The 14,289-nt window shown below is 41.3% G+C and overlaps 1 protein-coding gene across 2 annotated transcripts in view; it reads left to right on the top strand.

The window, feature by feature from the left end:
- Positions 1–14,289, top strand: part of Shisa9 (shisa family member 9) — a 323,497-nt gene that overhangs the window by 15,085 nt on the left and 294,123 nt on the right. For both annotated transcript variants that reach the window (XM_004652273.2, XM_004652272.2), the window contains exon 2: positions 662–789. In XM_004652273.2, coding sequence (XP_004652330.1) covers positions 662–789 — 128 coding nt within the window. The remainder of the gene's footprint in view (positions 1–661; positions 790–14,289) is intronic.

The following is a 14,289-nucleotide window of genomic DNA, read 5'->3' as shown; positions in this document are numbered from 1 at the left end:
ATCTGTTTGATGGCTGTCTGCTGTATTCTATGTATAAATACTGAGCTTCTCTCCTAAGATCACATCTCATTCTGGAGGTCATTGATCTCAGTTGAATCATGTCCCCATCCTCTAAATAAATCAATAAATAGAAGTGACTGGTTGAAATCACCCCCCCACCACATGCCGGCTGTGTGACCTGGAGCAGGTTAATTCACCTCTCTCAGTCTTGGCCTGCTCATCTGCAGAGGAGCAGCAATCCTCCGAAAGACTTCTGTGCTGTTTTGTTTAGTTGAAGCGTGTGATGTGCTCATAGTGACTAGCATAGGCGAGAAAGGCCAGCTACGCTGACTAACACTGGGCCACCACCAGACATGAAGAGAGAATTAAACCTCTGGGGTAGAGACACATTGCATAGGTCTGTACCCAGGGATAGGTGTTACTTGAAGTGACCAGCTACTGTGGGAAGCAGGCAGGTGAAATCACTAGGGCCCACTGGAGCTTAGTGATTTCGCTTATTGCCCGTGCATTTTTCTTTGTGCCGCCCTTAACCTGGAATGGCATGGTGGCATCTTTGTAGTAACTACTGACTCTGTCTCTTGTTTGCCAGCCACATGGCAGGCGTCCACCCTTGTTATATGAATGAACAGGTTTCCGTTCTTTCTTTCTTTCTTTCTTTCAGGGCCCTTGCGGATGTCATGAGGCCACAGGGCCACTGCAACACTGACCACATGGAAAGAGACCTTAACATTGTTGTCCACGTGCAGCACTATGACAACATGGACACAAGAACTCCCATAAACAACCTCCGTAAGTACGGCTGCGTGCTGACCGGGCAGTCACCTCGTGGCCAGGTGTCCCTGTGCGCGTCTGCGTCAGTGAAAAGCTGCTCTGTGGGTAGTGAGACGCTTTGTCTGTTGAGGGTGAGGCTGTGTTTGGCTCCGTGAGATCTCACTGGATTGCGTTCTCTGATGAATAGAGATCCACTTGGCAGATTCTGTGTGAACTAGTAGACAACTTGATTGGCCCATCACAGCTGATGTATTAACTAACTCTCTCTTGGTTTCCTTATCATGTTGGGTACTTAGTTAACCAATGGTTTATTTGATTGGTTAATTATTATTATTTCTTTTTGAGGTAGTGTCTCACTCTGGTCAGGACTGACCTGGAATTAACTATGTAGTCTCAGGGTAGCCTCGAACTCACGGCAATCCTCCTACTCCTGCCCCCCCCCCCCACACCGAGTGCTGGGATTAAAGGCGTGCGCCATCATACTTGGCTCTGATTGGTTAATTATTTATGAACTTGATTATAAGATAGTATGAGAAAGAGTCACATTGCAAAGCAAAATACACCAGCAATACAGAGTTTGCATGGCCCAATCCACAGCCCCATTGTTATGATTAATGGTAGCAACTGCGACATAGCAGTTACTTTGTCCAATTCTGGATTTTATGGACACAAGCAAATGTCCATGAGAAAATGTCTTGCAACAGCCCATTGATTAAAACTATGGCAGGAAGTTCCTGATAAATCCCAGAGGGCAGAAGGAATTCCAGGAACGTGGCCTTTCAGACAACACTGGGGAAGAGGTCCAAGCTTGATGTGTGTGGGACCTAAAAGTCATACATGAAAGAATGGGATCGTGGAGCAGAGAAACCGAAATGATGTGGAGTCCCTGGCTCTAAAAGGTGATGGGAACCGGGTTTTCACTCGGCATTTTCATCTCCAGAATGATGTTGAATCACACTCAAATGGAATAACAAAATCACCAAAGTTGTTCACTGAGCAGTTTTACATCCCATTCAAGCTTAATTCTACTGGGTGAGAGGAGAGGAAATATTAATGCACATTGCTACGATAAGGAACTTTTGCTTGCAATTGTATTGAAAGTAACTTATTGCTCTGAGATGGATATCCAAGTACTGACTGACTCGAGTCTCTTGTGAGAGGCCACCCTTATTTATTTATATTCTTGCTTTGGTCCTATATTTGAGCCTCAGTCAGTGTTTTTAAATACAAGGGATCAAACCTAGTGTCTTAAGCATGGATAAGGCAAGTACTGTACCTTTGGGTGTGACCCCAAGACCTCTGTTTTTACTTTTTGTTTCTCACTAAATTGTCCAAGCTGCCTTTAAACTTATTCTGTCACTTAGTCTGACCTTGAACTTGAAATCCTCCTGGCTCAGCCTCCAAACTAGCTTGTATTATAGGCCTGAACCAGTAGGCCTGGCTTAATGATCTTTTACATGAAGGGAGAAAATGCCTTGTAATAGCCTATGGATTATAACTAGAGAAGGAAGTGCGTGATAAACCCCAGAGGGCCAGGAGAATTCCAGGAACCATGTCATACACATTATGCCCTTACAAGAATTACTACTGACATTAATTTCATATAATATTTCCAAGTTGACCCAATTCTTTTTTCTCTAGCATTCTTGAGCATGCCTGAATAAGAAAATTTAGAAGCATGAAGCCTTCTAAGTTTATGTTAGAAAGGTTAACTTATATGCCAAATCCATATACTAATAATAGCAGTAATAATAGATTTCCTTTATAGTGACTTGTTTATCTTTTATTGATTCATGGATAATGTTTATCTATTAAAGACATAAAATACATATGTTCATAAGATAGGTGGATCCTGGAAGCTCACTGAGATACTAGGGTTACATTATTGATATTTGCTAGCTGTTAATTAGGCTTAAAAGGTCAAACAGGGGCTGGAGAGATGGCTTAGCAGTTAAGCGCTTGCCTGTGAAGCCTAAGGACCCCGGTTCGAGGCTCGGTTCCCCAGGTCCCACGTTAGCCAGATGCACAAGGGGGCGCACGTGTCTGGAGTTCGTTTGCAGAGGCTGGAAGCCCTGGCACACCCATTCTCTCTCTCTCCCTCTATCTGTCTTTCTCTCTGTGTCTGTCACTCTCAAATAAAAAAATTAAAAAAAAAAAAAGGTCAAACAGTCATGGGAGCCTATTTTGGCTAATGGAGAAGAAGCAAGTGAGGAATTGAGCCAGGCAAATGGTACATTAGGTCAATTCTTCACACCAGAATCAGAACATGTATAGTTAGTTTCAAAACCACTTTCTGGCCATTACTGGTGCTAAAGTGACTTGCCATTGCAAAAGTGGGAAGAGAGGTGTATGTGTTTGTGGCATACCAAGAAGGGTGTGACATGCTGTTGGTAGGCCATTCTTGACTCAACTTTCATGTGGATTAGGAACTTGATTGTCTCAGTCTAAATGCCATTTTTATCTCTATTTTAATGACCCACTTGACATTACTTTATGAGAACACTAATCTCCATCTTTATCTCTCTCATTTTCTTGGTTTTTTTTTTTTTTTGAACCATGGTCTCATTATGTTTTACGTATTCCTGGGTTGCTTTGAATTAATGATCTTGCTGCCTCAGCCTTCCAAGTGCTGGGGTTATAGGCATGTGCCACCATGTCTGGTGTTCTCGGAGCCTTTGAGGTATCAATGCTGGCTCACTTTCTGAGTATTCCTTTAGGATTGGGTCAAATGTTAGAAGAACTAGCATCCAATATAGAGGTCTTGGTGTTTGGGAGTCAAGGAGTAAAAAAGGACTTGGATAAAAGCAAATAGGGAGAAGGGAGCTTCAAAATAAAGACAACTTTCACCAACGTTCTTTTTCGGGGAGGGTAAATTTCCTAGGGCTGAATTTTTCCTGCGATATATAAGATTTTCTGTCTAAAGATGGATTTTCTTCAGCTGGTGCTGTTTATGTTCTTTCCAGGCATTCAGTGATATTGCCTAAAAATATTTAGCCTGATAATCAAAAGGCTTTGACCTCTGAGGAGCCGGATGTAGATTCCGATGAGATAATGATTTTCTGCACATCTCTAGCTTCAGTATAATTAGAACTTGCTTTCTGAAGGCACATTTTGTCCTTAAGTTCTAGGAATACACTTTGCCTCCCCAGCCCCCTCCTTGCTGTCATCTAATGACACCCCTGTCTCTTTTAGGAGGTCAAGTTTTCCTCGGAATGGGAGATGTAACCAACACGTCTCAACTCAGTGGTGTGGACAGCAGTTGTTTGAGCCTACATGTGTATGGTGCACATGCATGTGCGTATGTGTGTTCTCATGTGGCAGATGTGGGCACATATGCGTGCACATGATTACAGAGGCCAGGGGTTGACCTAGGAAGCGCCTTAAAAAATACTCTAGAAAATGCAAAATTGTGGGAGATGGTAGATGAAACAAAATTGGAAAAATATTGAGAGTTTCTTGTGGTTTGGGTGACCAAATACATGGGACTTCATTATTCTTTGCTTGCTATATGTGTGTTGCATTTGAAAAAATATATATAGCAGGAAGTTAAAATTAGAGACGTTATCCATGTCGTCACAGCTACCTCACAGAAGAGCTAGGGTGCAAACACAGGTTCGTCTGGCTTCATAACTTGGACTTTATTATGTCGCGGCATGGGCTGTATCAGGGTGAATAGTCAGATGTCAGAAATGGGGTTTTAGTTACCTTTCCACCACGGAGACAAAAATGCCTAAGAGAAACAACTTAGGGGAATGAGGTTAATTTTTGCACATGGCTTCAGAGGGCTTCAGCACACCGTAGCATGGAAAGCACGGAGGAGTGGAGTGGCTCAGCCCATGGTTTTGGGAGCATGTGCCAATGGAGAGAATTGGCAGAGGCTCTTTGTTCAATATGATTGACCAGAAATCATAGAGTGTGGCAGGATCTGGGGGGTGGGTTGTAACCTTCAAAGGTTCACCACTATAGTGTACTACTTCCTCCAGCTAGTCTACAGCTCTTACAATTTCCAGAGCATACCCCAAATAGTACCACCACTTGGGGGTGGGGTGCTTCAAACAAGAGCCAATGGGGGACAGCTAGATAACAGGTGGGAATCAGCACCATCTTAGGGATGTCAGTAGGCATAATAAATACAGCTTCATTTCTTTCCACCTCATTGTGCTCAGGCATTGTGTTTTTAATGTAAATTACTGAGGGAAGAGAAAGAGAGGGAGAGAGGCAGGGAGAGACAGACAGAAGATAGAACACAGATGCTGAAACTGGCTATGATTGGTTTCTGACCAGCCTGTGGCCCAGGTTCCCCCGGATCTGTTGTCTGATCCTGGATAGATCATTTGGGTAAGCTAAAGGATGTTCTTAGGATTTTTGTCTTGAGTGTAGTGGAACAGATTCTGCAAGAAAATGTGTGCATGGGAATGGAGGAGGTAAAGTACTGTTTTAACTTTCTATGGAGAGGTCAGGAATGTCCTCTCTTAATTTACCCCTCTAGTATCTCTAGTGTCTAGAAAGTATATAGGGTTCATAGATATTTTCCGAATTAATGAATGTGCACAGAATGAGTCTCTGGCATAAGATCAATAAAAATCCCAGTGGAACCCATTAGCAGGACCCATGAGATTGTGAGGCAGCTTGGCTCATTTCAAGTCATGTGAGGGCTCAACTCTTTTATGAGCCACATATCCCAGCCTGTTCTTGAAATCTAAAGGTTCTTTTCCTCAGTCAGGCACACGAACTCTTCCTTGGAAGATCTGGGACTCATGGCTGTGGTACATGCATTGGCGTATGAAATTGTTGCAGTCGTCTATTCTGTATCAATTAAAGATATTTGTAGGGTTGGTGCAGTTTCCCGAAGAACGTTAAGTTTTAGATCAAGCAATCTGTTTTCTTTTTCTTCCTGATGTATTCAGTGCTATAGCTGAGTCTCTGACACGTGGATGGTGGTCATCACACAGATTTCACATGAGTCTGAGGTAGTGCTTGGTTGTGGGAGATGGACAGCTGGAATTGGACATTAGTTCCACCACTTCTTGGCTGTGTATATTAGTTACCTTCTTGTCGCTGGGAAAATATCTGACCAAAAGTAGAAAGGGTTTATTTTAGCTTATAGCTTTTAAAAATATTTTATTTATTTATGAGAGAGAGAGAGATTGAGAATGGGCATGCCAGAGCTTCTAGCCGTTGCAAACGAACTCTAGATGCATGCACCACCTTATGCATATGGCTTATGGAGGACTGGGCAATCAAACCTGGATCCTCAGGCTTCTCAGGCAAGTACCCTAACCATGAAACCATCTCTCCAGGCCCCAACAGCTTACGGTTTTGAGGGGGAACTTTCATCACGGCAGGGAAAGCCTGGCAGCAGCAGACACTGGAACAGGTCCCGTCACACCATCTGGGTGGGAGTCATCCATCTCCTGGATGTAACACCCCAGAGCCCCTCTCCCCCAGCAGCACACCTTCTCCAATGAAAGTTCTACCAGCTGGGGATTCAGTATGAAGCTTCGTCACAAACACATGAAGCCACAGATGGGGATAATTCACATTCAAACCATAGTACTGAGCAGCCTTGGAGAAATTAATACAGGTCTAGGCAAAGGCAGCTTGGTCAGTGAAGTGCTTACCTCAAAAGCATGAGGACCCGAGTTTGAAGCCCAGCACCTATGTAACAATGGCAGGCATGGCGGTGCCCTTTTGTAATCCAAATGCTGGAGAGGTGAAGGCCGATGGACTCCCTGGTCTCTAATCAGGACCAGCCAGTCTAGCCTAATTAGTGAGCTCCAGGCTAATGAGAGATCCAGTCTCAAAAGAAAAGTGGCTGTCCTTCTTGAGGAAGACACCTGAAGTCGCCATCAGGCCTCAACACTCATGCACGCACATACACATGCATGTGCACCCAGGCACACATGTACACCCAGGTACATGAGCACGCACACACATTCTGTAAACCTCTGCTTCCTGTTCTCTAAAAGGAGTAAAAGAATGTTTTGCAAGATTGTTGTGAGGATTAAATAAGTGAGTGCATGGGAAGAACATAGCATAGGTCCTGGTGACCTCACTATTTCTTGTCGTGATTGTTTCTTGTGGAAGGAGGGAATGCTGGAGCTAGAAGTGTCTGTTCACCAGACAGCAGTGAGGTAGATCAGGCCACACTCATCAAGTTGTCATTTTCATAGTGAAAACATTTTCTTTTTTTTCCTTTTAAGTTTTTATTTTTTATAATTAACAACTTCCATGATTGTAAACAACATCCCATGGTAATTCCCTCCCTCCCCAACAATTTCCCCTTTGTAACTCCACTCTCCATCATATCCCCTCCCACCTCTCAATCAGTCTCTTTTATTTTGATGTCATGATCTCTTCCTCCTATTATGAGGGTCTTGTGTAGGTAGTGTCAGGCACTATGAGGTCATGGATATCCAGGCCATTTTGTGTCTGGAGGAGCACGTTGTAAGGAGTCCTACCCTTCCTTTGACTCTTACGTTCTTACTGCCACCTCTTCCGCAATGGACCCTGAGCCTTGGAAGGTGTGATCGAGATATTGCAGTGCTGAGTACTCCTCTGTCACTTCTTCTCAGCACCATGATGCCTTCTTTTGAGTCATCCCAAGGTCACTGCCATCTGAAAAGAGAAGGTTCTCTAACAAAAAAGTGACAGTAGCATTAATATAAGGGTATGAACATTAAGAGAAGTGCTTACTGGGCAGTTTGGTGAGCATAGTGTATACAGTTAGCCAGACAGCAGCAGACGTTACACCCCTAGGGCTCATGGCTACCCCTGTTTATTTTTGCTCACTGTGCCAATAGATAGCACACTTTGTGCTTGTGCATGCACATGAGTGTGTATGCGTGTGTGTGTTTATTACCATTTCTAGTGCAATGAGAACTGAGGAAACTGTTAATTCCTTCCTAAGGAAACATCTTGGATGGAGCAGCTGTCCCATTCTTAACCATTAGTTCATGTCTTATGTTGTCCTTCTCTTCCTTTTAAAACATATGGGCCTTTGTTATGTGGGGAGTATTGATCGTAATGTTTTATTTATACTGGCAGACCAGGCTGGTAGGAACCTGTGTAATCTCAAATATAGACTTATATTCTACTCAGCAAATGAGCTTGTGTGTATGTATTTGTGAGCATGCACGTACATATGTGTGAACACAAAAAATGGGGCCATTAAAGGAAAGAGAATCACTTTTTGTAAGTCATCTCCTGTTTTTTTTTTTCAAAAATTGCTATTTGTTGTTTAAATTTTTAATTTATTTATTTATTATAGAGAGAGAAAGAGAATGGGTGCACCAGAGCCTCTATCCTCTGCAAATGAACTCCAAATGCATGCACCACCCAGTGCATCTGGCTTTTCATGGGTACTAGGGAATTGAACGTGGGTCCTTAGGTTTTGCAGGCAAGTGCCTTAACCACTGAGCCATCTCTCCAGTATTTACAGTGGCCACACGGTAATGCCTAACTAGGTATGCATTGCCTTCCAACCAGCTGTAGGACTACATGTAAAGAAAGCCCCAGGTGTCCAACGCAGCGTCGTCTGATTTAGCTTAAAAGATGCCAGCACTCCTCCTTCCATCTGGAGAAAGCCTGTCCTTGAACTTATTTCCTTTGGGAAAACATTTCTAGTCTCATATTTGGGTAAATGAGTGTGGCGCACTTCTTATGGGCTCAAGAGTGTGGGTTAAAAAGAGCAGAAGGTGTGATAATAGCACTTGGACTTCACTTACCACGTGCATTCACTTTAGTTCTCACAACAGTTCTATAAAATAATGGAAACTGTTTTTTTGCAGTCAAATAGCATACATGAAGAAAGTGGCTCAGAAACTTTAAGCAACCTGCCTAAGGTCGTGGAGATATTTGTGAAGCCTTGCACATTAACTCATATGTACTCAATTTCAAATTTTTCTACTCTATTTATGATCTTTCTTGAGTCTTTTCCAGGGGCCTCCACTGGGCAAAAGACCCTGTTACGGTTTATTTATTTATTTTTTTCTCCTTATTGATTGATTCCCACTACAATTGCTGTATTTGATTAGACTCATCTTTAAAAACAAACCACCTGAAATAAAATCAGCATTAGTGTTCGGGAAGACTCAGATTTTGCCAATTGTTTGCTTTCCTGTAATTAGTCTTTCCATTCAATCAATGTTCAACTGACATGAAAAAAAAAAAAAACCCAAAAAACAAAAAACAAAAGCACAACTGCTATGTGTCAGTCAGTGTGCTGGCAATTGGGAGTACAAGGCTGAAGTGATGCATGAGAGCGAACCCTCAGGGGGCTGGCAGCACCACCAGGGAGAAGAAAATAACCAGGAAACTGCTCGGTAGCCTGGAGAGTTGTAGGTCCAGGGTGCCTTGGGAGCAAGCAAGAGGCCTTCTTCCTAAACTACCAGAGGGGAGGGAAGAAAGACCAGAACAGCTTTTCCTGAGAAACCGATAACATTTTGTTCTGCAAGAATAATAATCCTCAGCAACTTTCCAAGAAACAGAGGGAAAAGAGATATAAAAAATTCCATGTTGCTCACTTTTGATTGAAGAGAGAACTTTGAGTCTCAGTATAGAGATTTTTCTTTCAGATCTGATGAGTTTTATGCAAATTGTTTAAAGAATCACAATGGTTTCATTTGGTTTGGATCATAACGATTTTCATAGAAAGATAAGCATGCCGCATCTGACATGGGAAGGCCAAAATTTCAGAACAAGTTATCAAAAACTTAATTTATAGGGCTGGGTGTGGTGGCACATGCCTTTTAACCCCAGTAGTCTGGAGGCAGAGGTAGGAGGATCACCGTGAGTTTCAGGCCACCCTGAGACTACATAATGAATTCCAGGTCAGCCTGAGCTAAAGTGAGACCCTACCTCTACAAAACACAAAAACAAGTAAACAAACAAAAAATATATGGGTTGGAGGGATGTCTTAGTGGTTAATGTGTTTGCCTGCAAAGCCAAAGGACCCAGGTTCGATTCCCCAGGACCCGTGTAAGCCAGATGCACATGGTGGAACATGTGTCTGGAGTTCTCTGCAGTGGCTGGAGGCCCTGGCGTGCCCATTCTCTCTCTCTCCCTCTCAAATAAATAAATAAAAGTAAAATATTAAAGAAATTATAAAAAAGCAATACAGAATTTTTTTCCAGAACTCTGCATTCAGTCTGACTGTTCCTCTCTTAAGTTGCTTGTGTTGGATTCCTTTTCTTCTTTGAAAATTTAGCAGCCAATATCAAATTAAGTAATATCATAATGCTTATATTAAAATAATCTACAGTAAGTTTTTTAGGAAACTGCCTTAAAAATCTCAGTAAGTGTTCTCAATAAAGTTAATTATAAGTTGAAGAGGACATCTCATTATATTAGTCTGAAAATGCAGTTTAATGAAACAATGTAATCATAACCTGAATATTTCATTAAATGGAGACTTAAACTCATTAGTTTAGGTATTAGTCTTGGACGTTGTGTGCTCATACTAAGAGTGCCAATCTCAATGCAGAATGCTTGTTTTTCATATTTAAATCCGTTCTTGTATAACAAGAGAATACCAGCCAGCCTCCGCCTAGACCTGTCCACAGTGCTGAATCTCCTTGGCTATAGACATCCCATTTAAATCACTCAGGTCAGAATGTGTACTAACCTATGGAATTTTGAAGCTTGAGGTGTCATATTTACTTTAGTATTTCTGACTTCAAAGATGATTAAGAAATAAAAAATGGAACTTGGTGCGTGTTTTTCATTCCCCCCCCCCCCAGTAAAAGAAATAAAGGAAAAAGCAACAAGTAAGTGATATCTTCATCAGGTCATAAAAGATATGGGTATTTCAATACCAAGTGTTTAGGCAAGAAAGAGTTTTGAAAATAGAAGACCTAAATTTGGTTTGGTGGCACATGTCTGTAATTCCAGGACTCCGTAGGAGGAGACAAATAAGGGAGAATTGTGAGTTCCGCACCAACGTGGGCTAAGAGTGAGGCCTTGTTTGTGTACACACACATACTCCACACCACCAGCACCACCAGCACCACCGTCACAACCACCACCAAGAACAACACCCAACAAAAAAATTAAAAAACAAGCCTCACGACCTGAACCAAACGACGTTAGCATCACAAAAATATTTTCATGAGTTTACCATTTGTCCTTACCATTCATTCATTCATTCTCCCCAACTAATTTATTTTGTTTCTTTTCTTTCTTTTTCAAGGTAGGGTCTCATTCTAGCCCAGGCTGGCCTAGAATTCACTATGTATTCCCAGGGTGGCCTTGAACTCACAGCAATCCTCCTACCTCTGCTTCCTGAGTGCTGGGATTAAAGGCGTGCGCCACTACGCCCGGCTCCCCAACTAATTTAAAATGAGAATGTGGGAGGGGGTAGGTCATGGATGAGCCTAATAATGGTACCAAATTGACTGTATTTGCTGAATACAAAACTAACTAATAAAAAAAATTAAAAAAATATAAAATGAGAATGTGGATTTGCATTTTAGTTGTTCGCTCATCAAATGAATATTTTTAATGATGACTTACTAAATTCTAGGCAAAGGGATTCGGTGCCAGTGATACAGAAATTGACAATGTATGTGCGCGTCTACTTGCCTATCATTTATCTATTTATATATCTATCTATACATATATCAATGTTATCTCTATGGCTCAGTTGATCATATGTGTGTATGTGTGTTTGTGTGTGTATGACGCCATATATATATATATATATAGGCATCATGGAGTTTATAGATGTATGTTATATGTATGTTATAGATAATCACATACATAGATATATATTTTACAAATATTGAAACCAAGGTCTAAGAAAATGCATGGATCTTCTTAAAGTTATAGAACCATAAAATTCTCAGGTTAATATTGTTCTTAAAAATAATTATTGAATATTTAGGACACAATGACTGATCACACAGATATATTTATTTAGCACACAGACTTCAGGGCCTGGAAGTAAGGGGTAGAGTTTGCTGCTACTGATACTCCTATTGTCTCACCTGTTGTTCAAAGAAAGCCCTTTGAAATATTCAGATATTCTTGACATTTTAGCAGCATATTGAATCACCAAGAGCCCTTGAGTTGGAAATTGAATAAGGGCAGTGTGCAGTATTTGCTTTCTCTTATTGAGAGGTACCTAGGATTGCAGGAAGCATGTAACTCTTCAGAGGTATTCTTTTTTTTTAAATGAATGTGTCTACTTAAAGTTAAAGAAGGTCACCAATCAAAAAGTCTTTGAAAATAGCTGACAAAGCAGTTGCATAAGCATGTTTTTTAGAAATCTTTCATTATGAATATTTGTGGTCTGCTAATAAGCTTAGTGGTAGCTAGATTTGGATGCTGTACTGTTAATTTAAAATGGGGCAGGATTGCTTCCACCCCAGGGCATTTACACCTTCTATTCCCTTTTTCAGCAACATGTTTCTTTGAGATCTTTGAAGAGCTGGTTCCTTCTCGTGGCTTATGTCTTGGCAGACCATAGTGGTTTGAATAGGAAGTGTCCCCAGAGGCTCATGCGTTTGAACACTTGGTCCTCTGCTGAGTGCTTCTGTTTGGGAAGACTGTGGGATGTATGGGGAGAGGGAGCCTTGTTGGAATAAGTGGGTTCACTGGGGCAAGCCTTGAAGTTTTATAGCCTGGCCCCACTTCCTGTTTGTTCTCTGCTTTCTGTCCCACTAAGATGTGAGGTGGTGAGGAGTCCTTTGCATACCTCTACCACTGCAGGGCCATCTGCTGCCACACCTTGCCTTCCGTGATCGACTGTTACCCCTATAACTGTAAGCCAAAATAAACCCCTAAATTTCTTCTCATCAGTTGGCTTGTCATAGCGACATGAAAACTAATTAATGCAATGAATTATTCCTTTAAGACCCCTTTGCTATGCATAGTATCCCACTCTTTGTAAAGATGTTTCTTTGTAGGATCTCTTCTGTGACAACTCACCATTTCGCTTTTTAAAAAGTCATAGCTCATATCACTATCTAAATTCGTCTTTTTTCCTTGTTTATTTTCTATCTGTCCCACCAACCTACCAAATATTGGGGCCTTTGTCTGACTTGCTCTCCACTATACCCCTGGTACCTGTACCATGCTTGGCACTTATTGGATGCTTTGTAAAATTGTTGAATGAGTGAGTGCTGTCCAGTCATAATGCTGGGTATGTTTGATGAAGTAAATTGCTGCTATTATATCTTGTGGACCAAACCATCATTGTACTATAATTTAGCAAATGCTAAGTCATGTACCAAGAGACGTTGTGTACATTACTAAGCTCATGAACGTGTATTCCAGAATTATCTTGGAATTATGAGTCACAAAAGACGATGTTTTCAAATTTCAGCACTTCAGTTCAATCACAGTTGATTCTTTTTTCAGTATCATTGCCCTCCCCATTTTGATAATTTCAGCTTTTCTGTATCTTTGCCTCTTGGTGCTCTTATCCACGCTATTTCTCAATTGCATCAGAGTGGAAGCAAACTAGACTGGGGGTGAGGTGTGCTTAATATTTATGAGTTGGATAGGTTGTGTTGATATGTATTAAAAAACCACTTAATTCTGGAGAGGCAATGTAGCTTTTATAACCCCTTGCTTAGAACCACAATATTGATTTTAGTATATCACTGAGCAGATGATTAAATCTACAACAGATATGTTTAATATTTAATGGTTATATGTAAGAGAAAAATTTGAAACTCAGAAGGTGGAGATGTGGATATGAAGAACACCATGACAGGTTAATTTCATATTCTATGACTGGGCTGTCCCACAACGACAGACCCCCAAACCCTGGCTAATCTGTGGTTAACCCCAAACCTTTGTCTTTCATGCTGAATCTCAAAATGTCCAGACACATGCCATCCACTGGGCTTAAGAAGAGTGGAACCAGTCTCTGGATTTTCAGTTGTGAATCTTCTGAGCATTTCTGGCTTCTTGGGATACATTCTGGCAAATGTATGTGAGGAAAATGGGATAAATTGTTGGGGATAGATGGTGTGGAAGAGGTTATTCTTGCCTACCTCTCCTTGATTTTTGATTTTCATCATCCCATTACAGTGGCTCATTTTATTAAGTAATCACTAGGTGTGCAATATGGTGTGGGCATGCTCAGGTTAAAAATGATTAACACTCACAGCACTTATTGAATAACTGAGGAGCGCCAGGTGTTTTTAATGGATTATCTTATTAATTCTCTTCACAAACCTGCCAAGTAGAGTAGGATGATCTACACCTTAATGGTCTTTATTTTAAAGGTAAACAGACACAGGCTCTCTATTTAATACCTGGCAGGGTCAAGAATCCAATACAGTTTGGACTGATTCACAAGCCAGAGTTCTTTCTTCCATTCCTTCCTGCAATAGAGTACTGAAAGGTTTTTAGGCCATATTCAGGCTCAGAGGGTTTCAGTGCTGTGACTCACTAGCCAGTTCTGCTGTGAGAGCAGGTTAAGAGCATAGTCCTGTGTGCAGTATATTTATAGTCAAACAATATATCATATATTTATAACAATAAAAGTTTGTATATTTTTATTTATTT

The sequence above is a fragment of the Jaculus jaculus genome, chromosome 11, assembly GCF_020740685.1.
Source record: "Jaculus jaculus isolate mJacJac1 chromosome 11, mJacJac1.mat.Y.cur, whole genome shotgun sequence".
Taxonomy (NCBI): Eukaryota; Metazoa; Chordata; class Mammalia; order Rodentia; family Dipodidae; genus Jaculus; species Jaculus jaculus.
The sequence above is the reverse complement of the archived record's forward strand: the minus strand, read 5'-3'. Positions and strand labels throughout refer to the sequence as shown.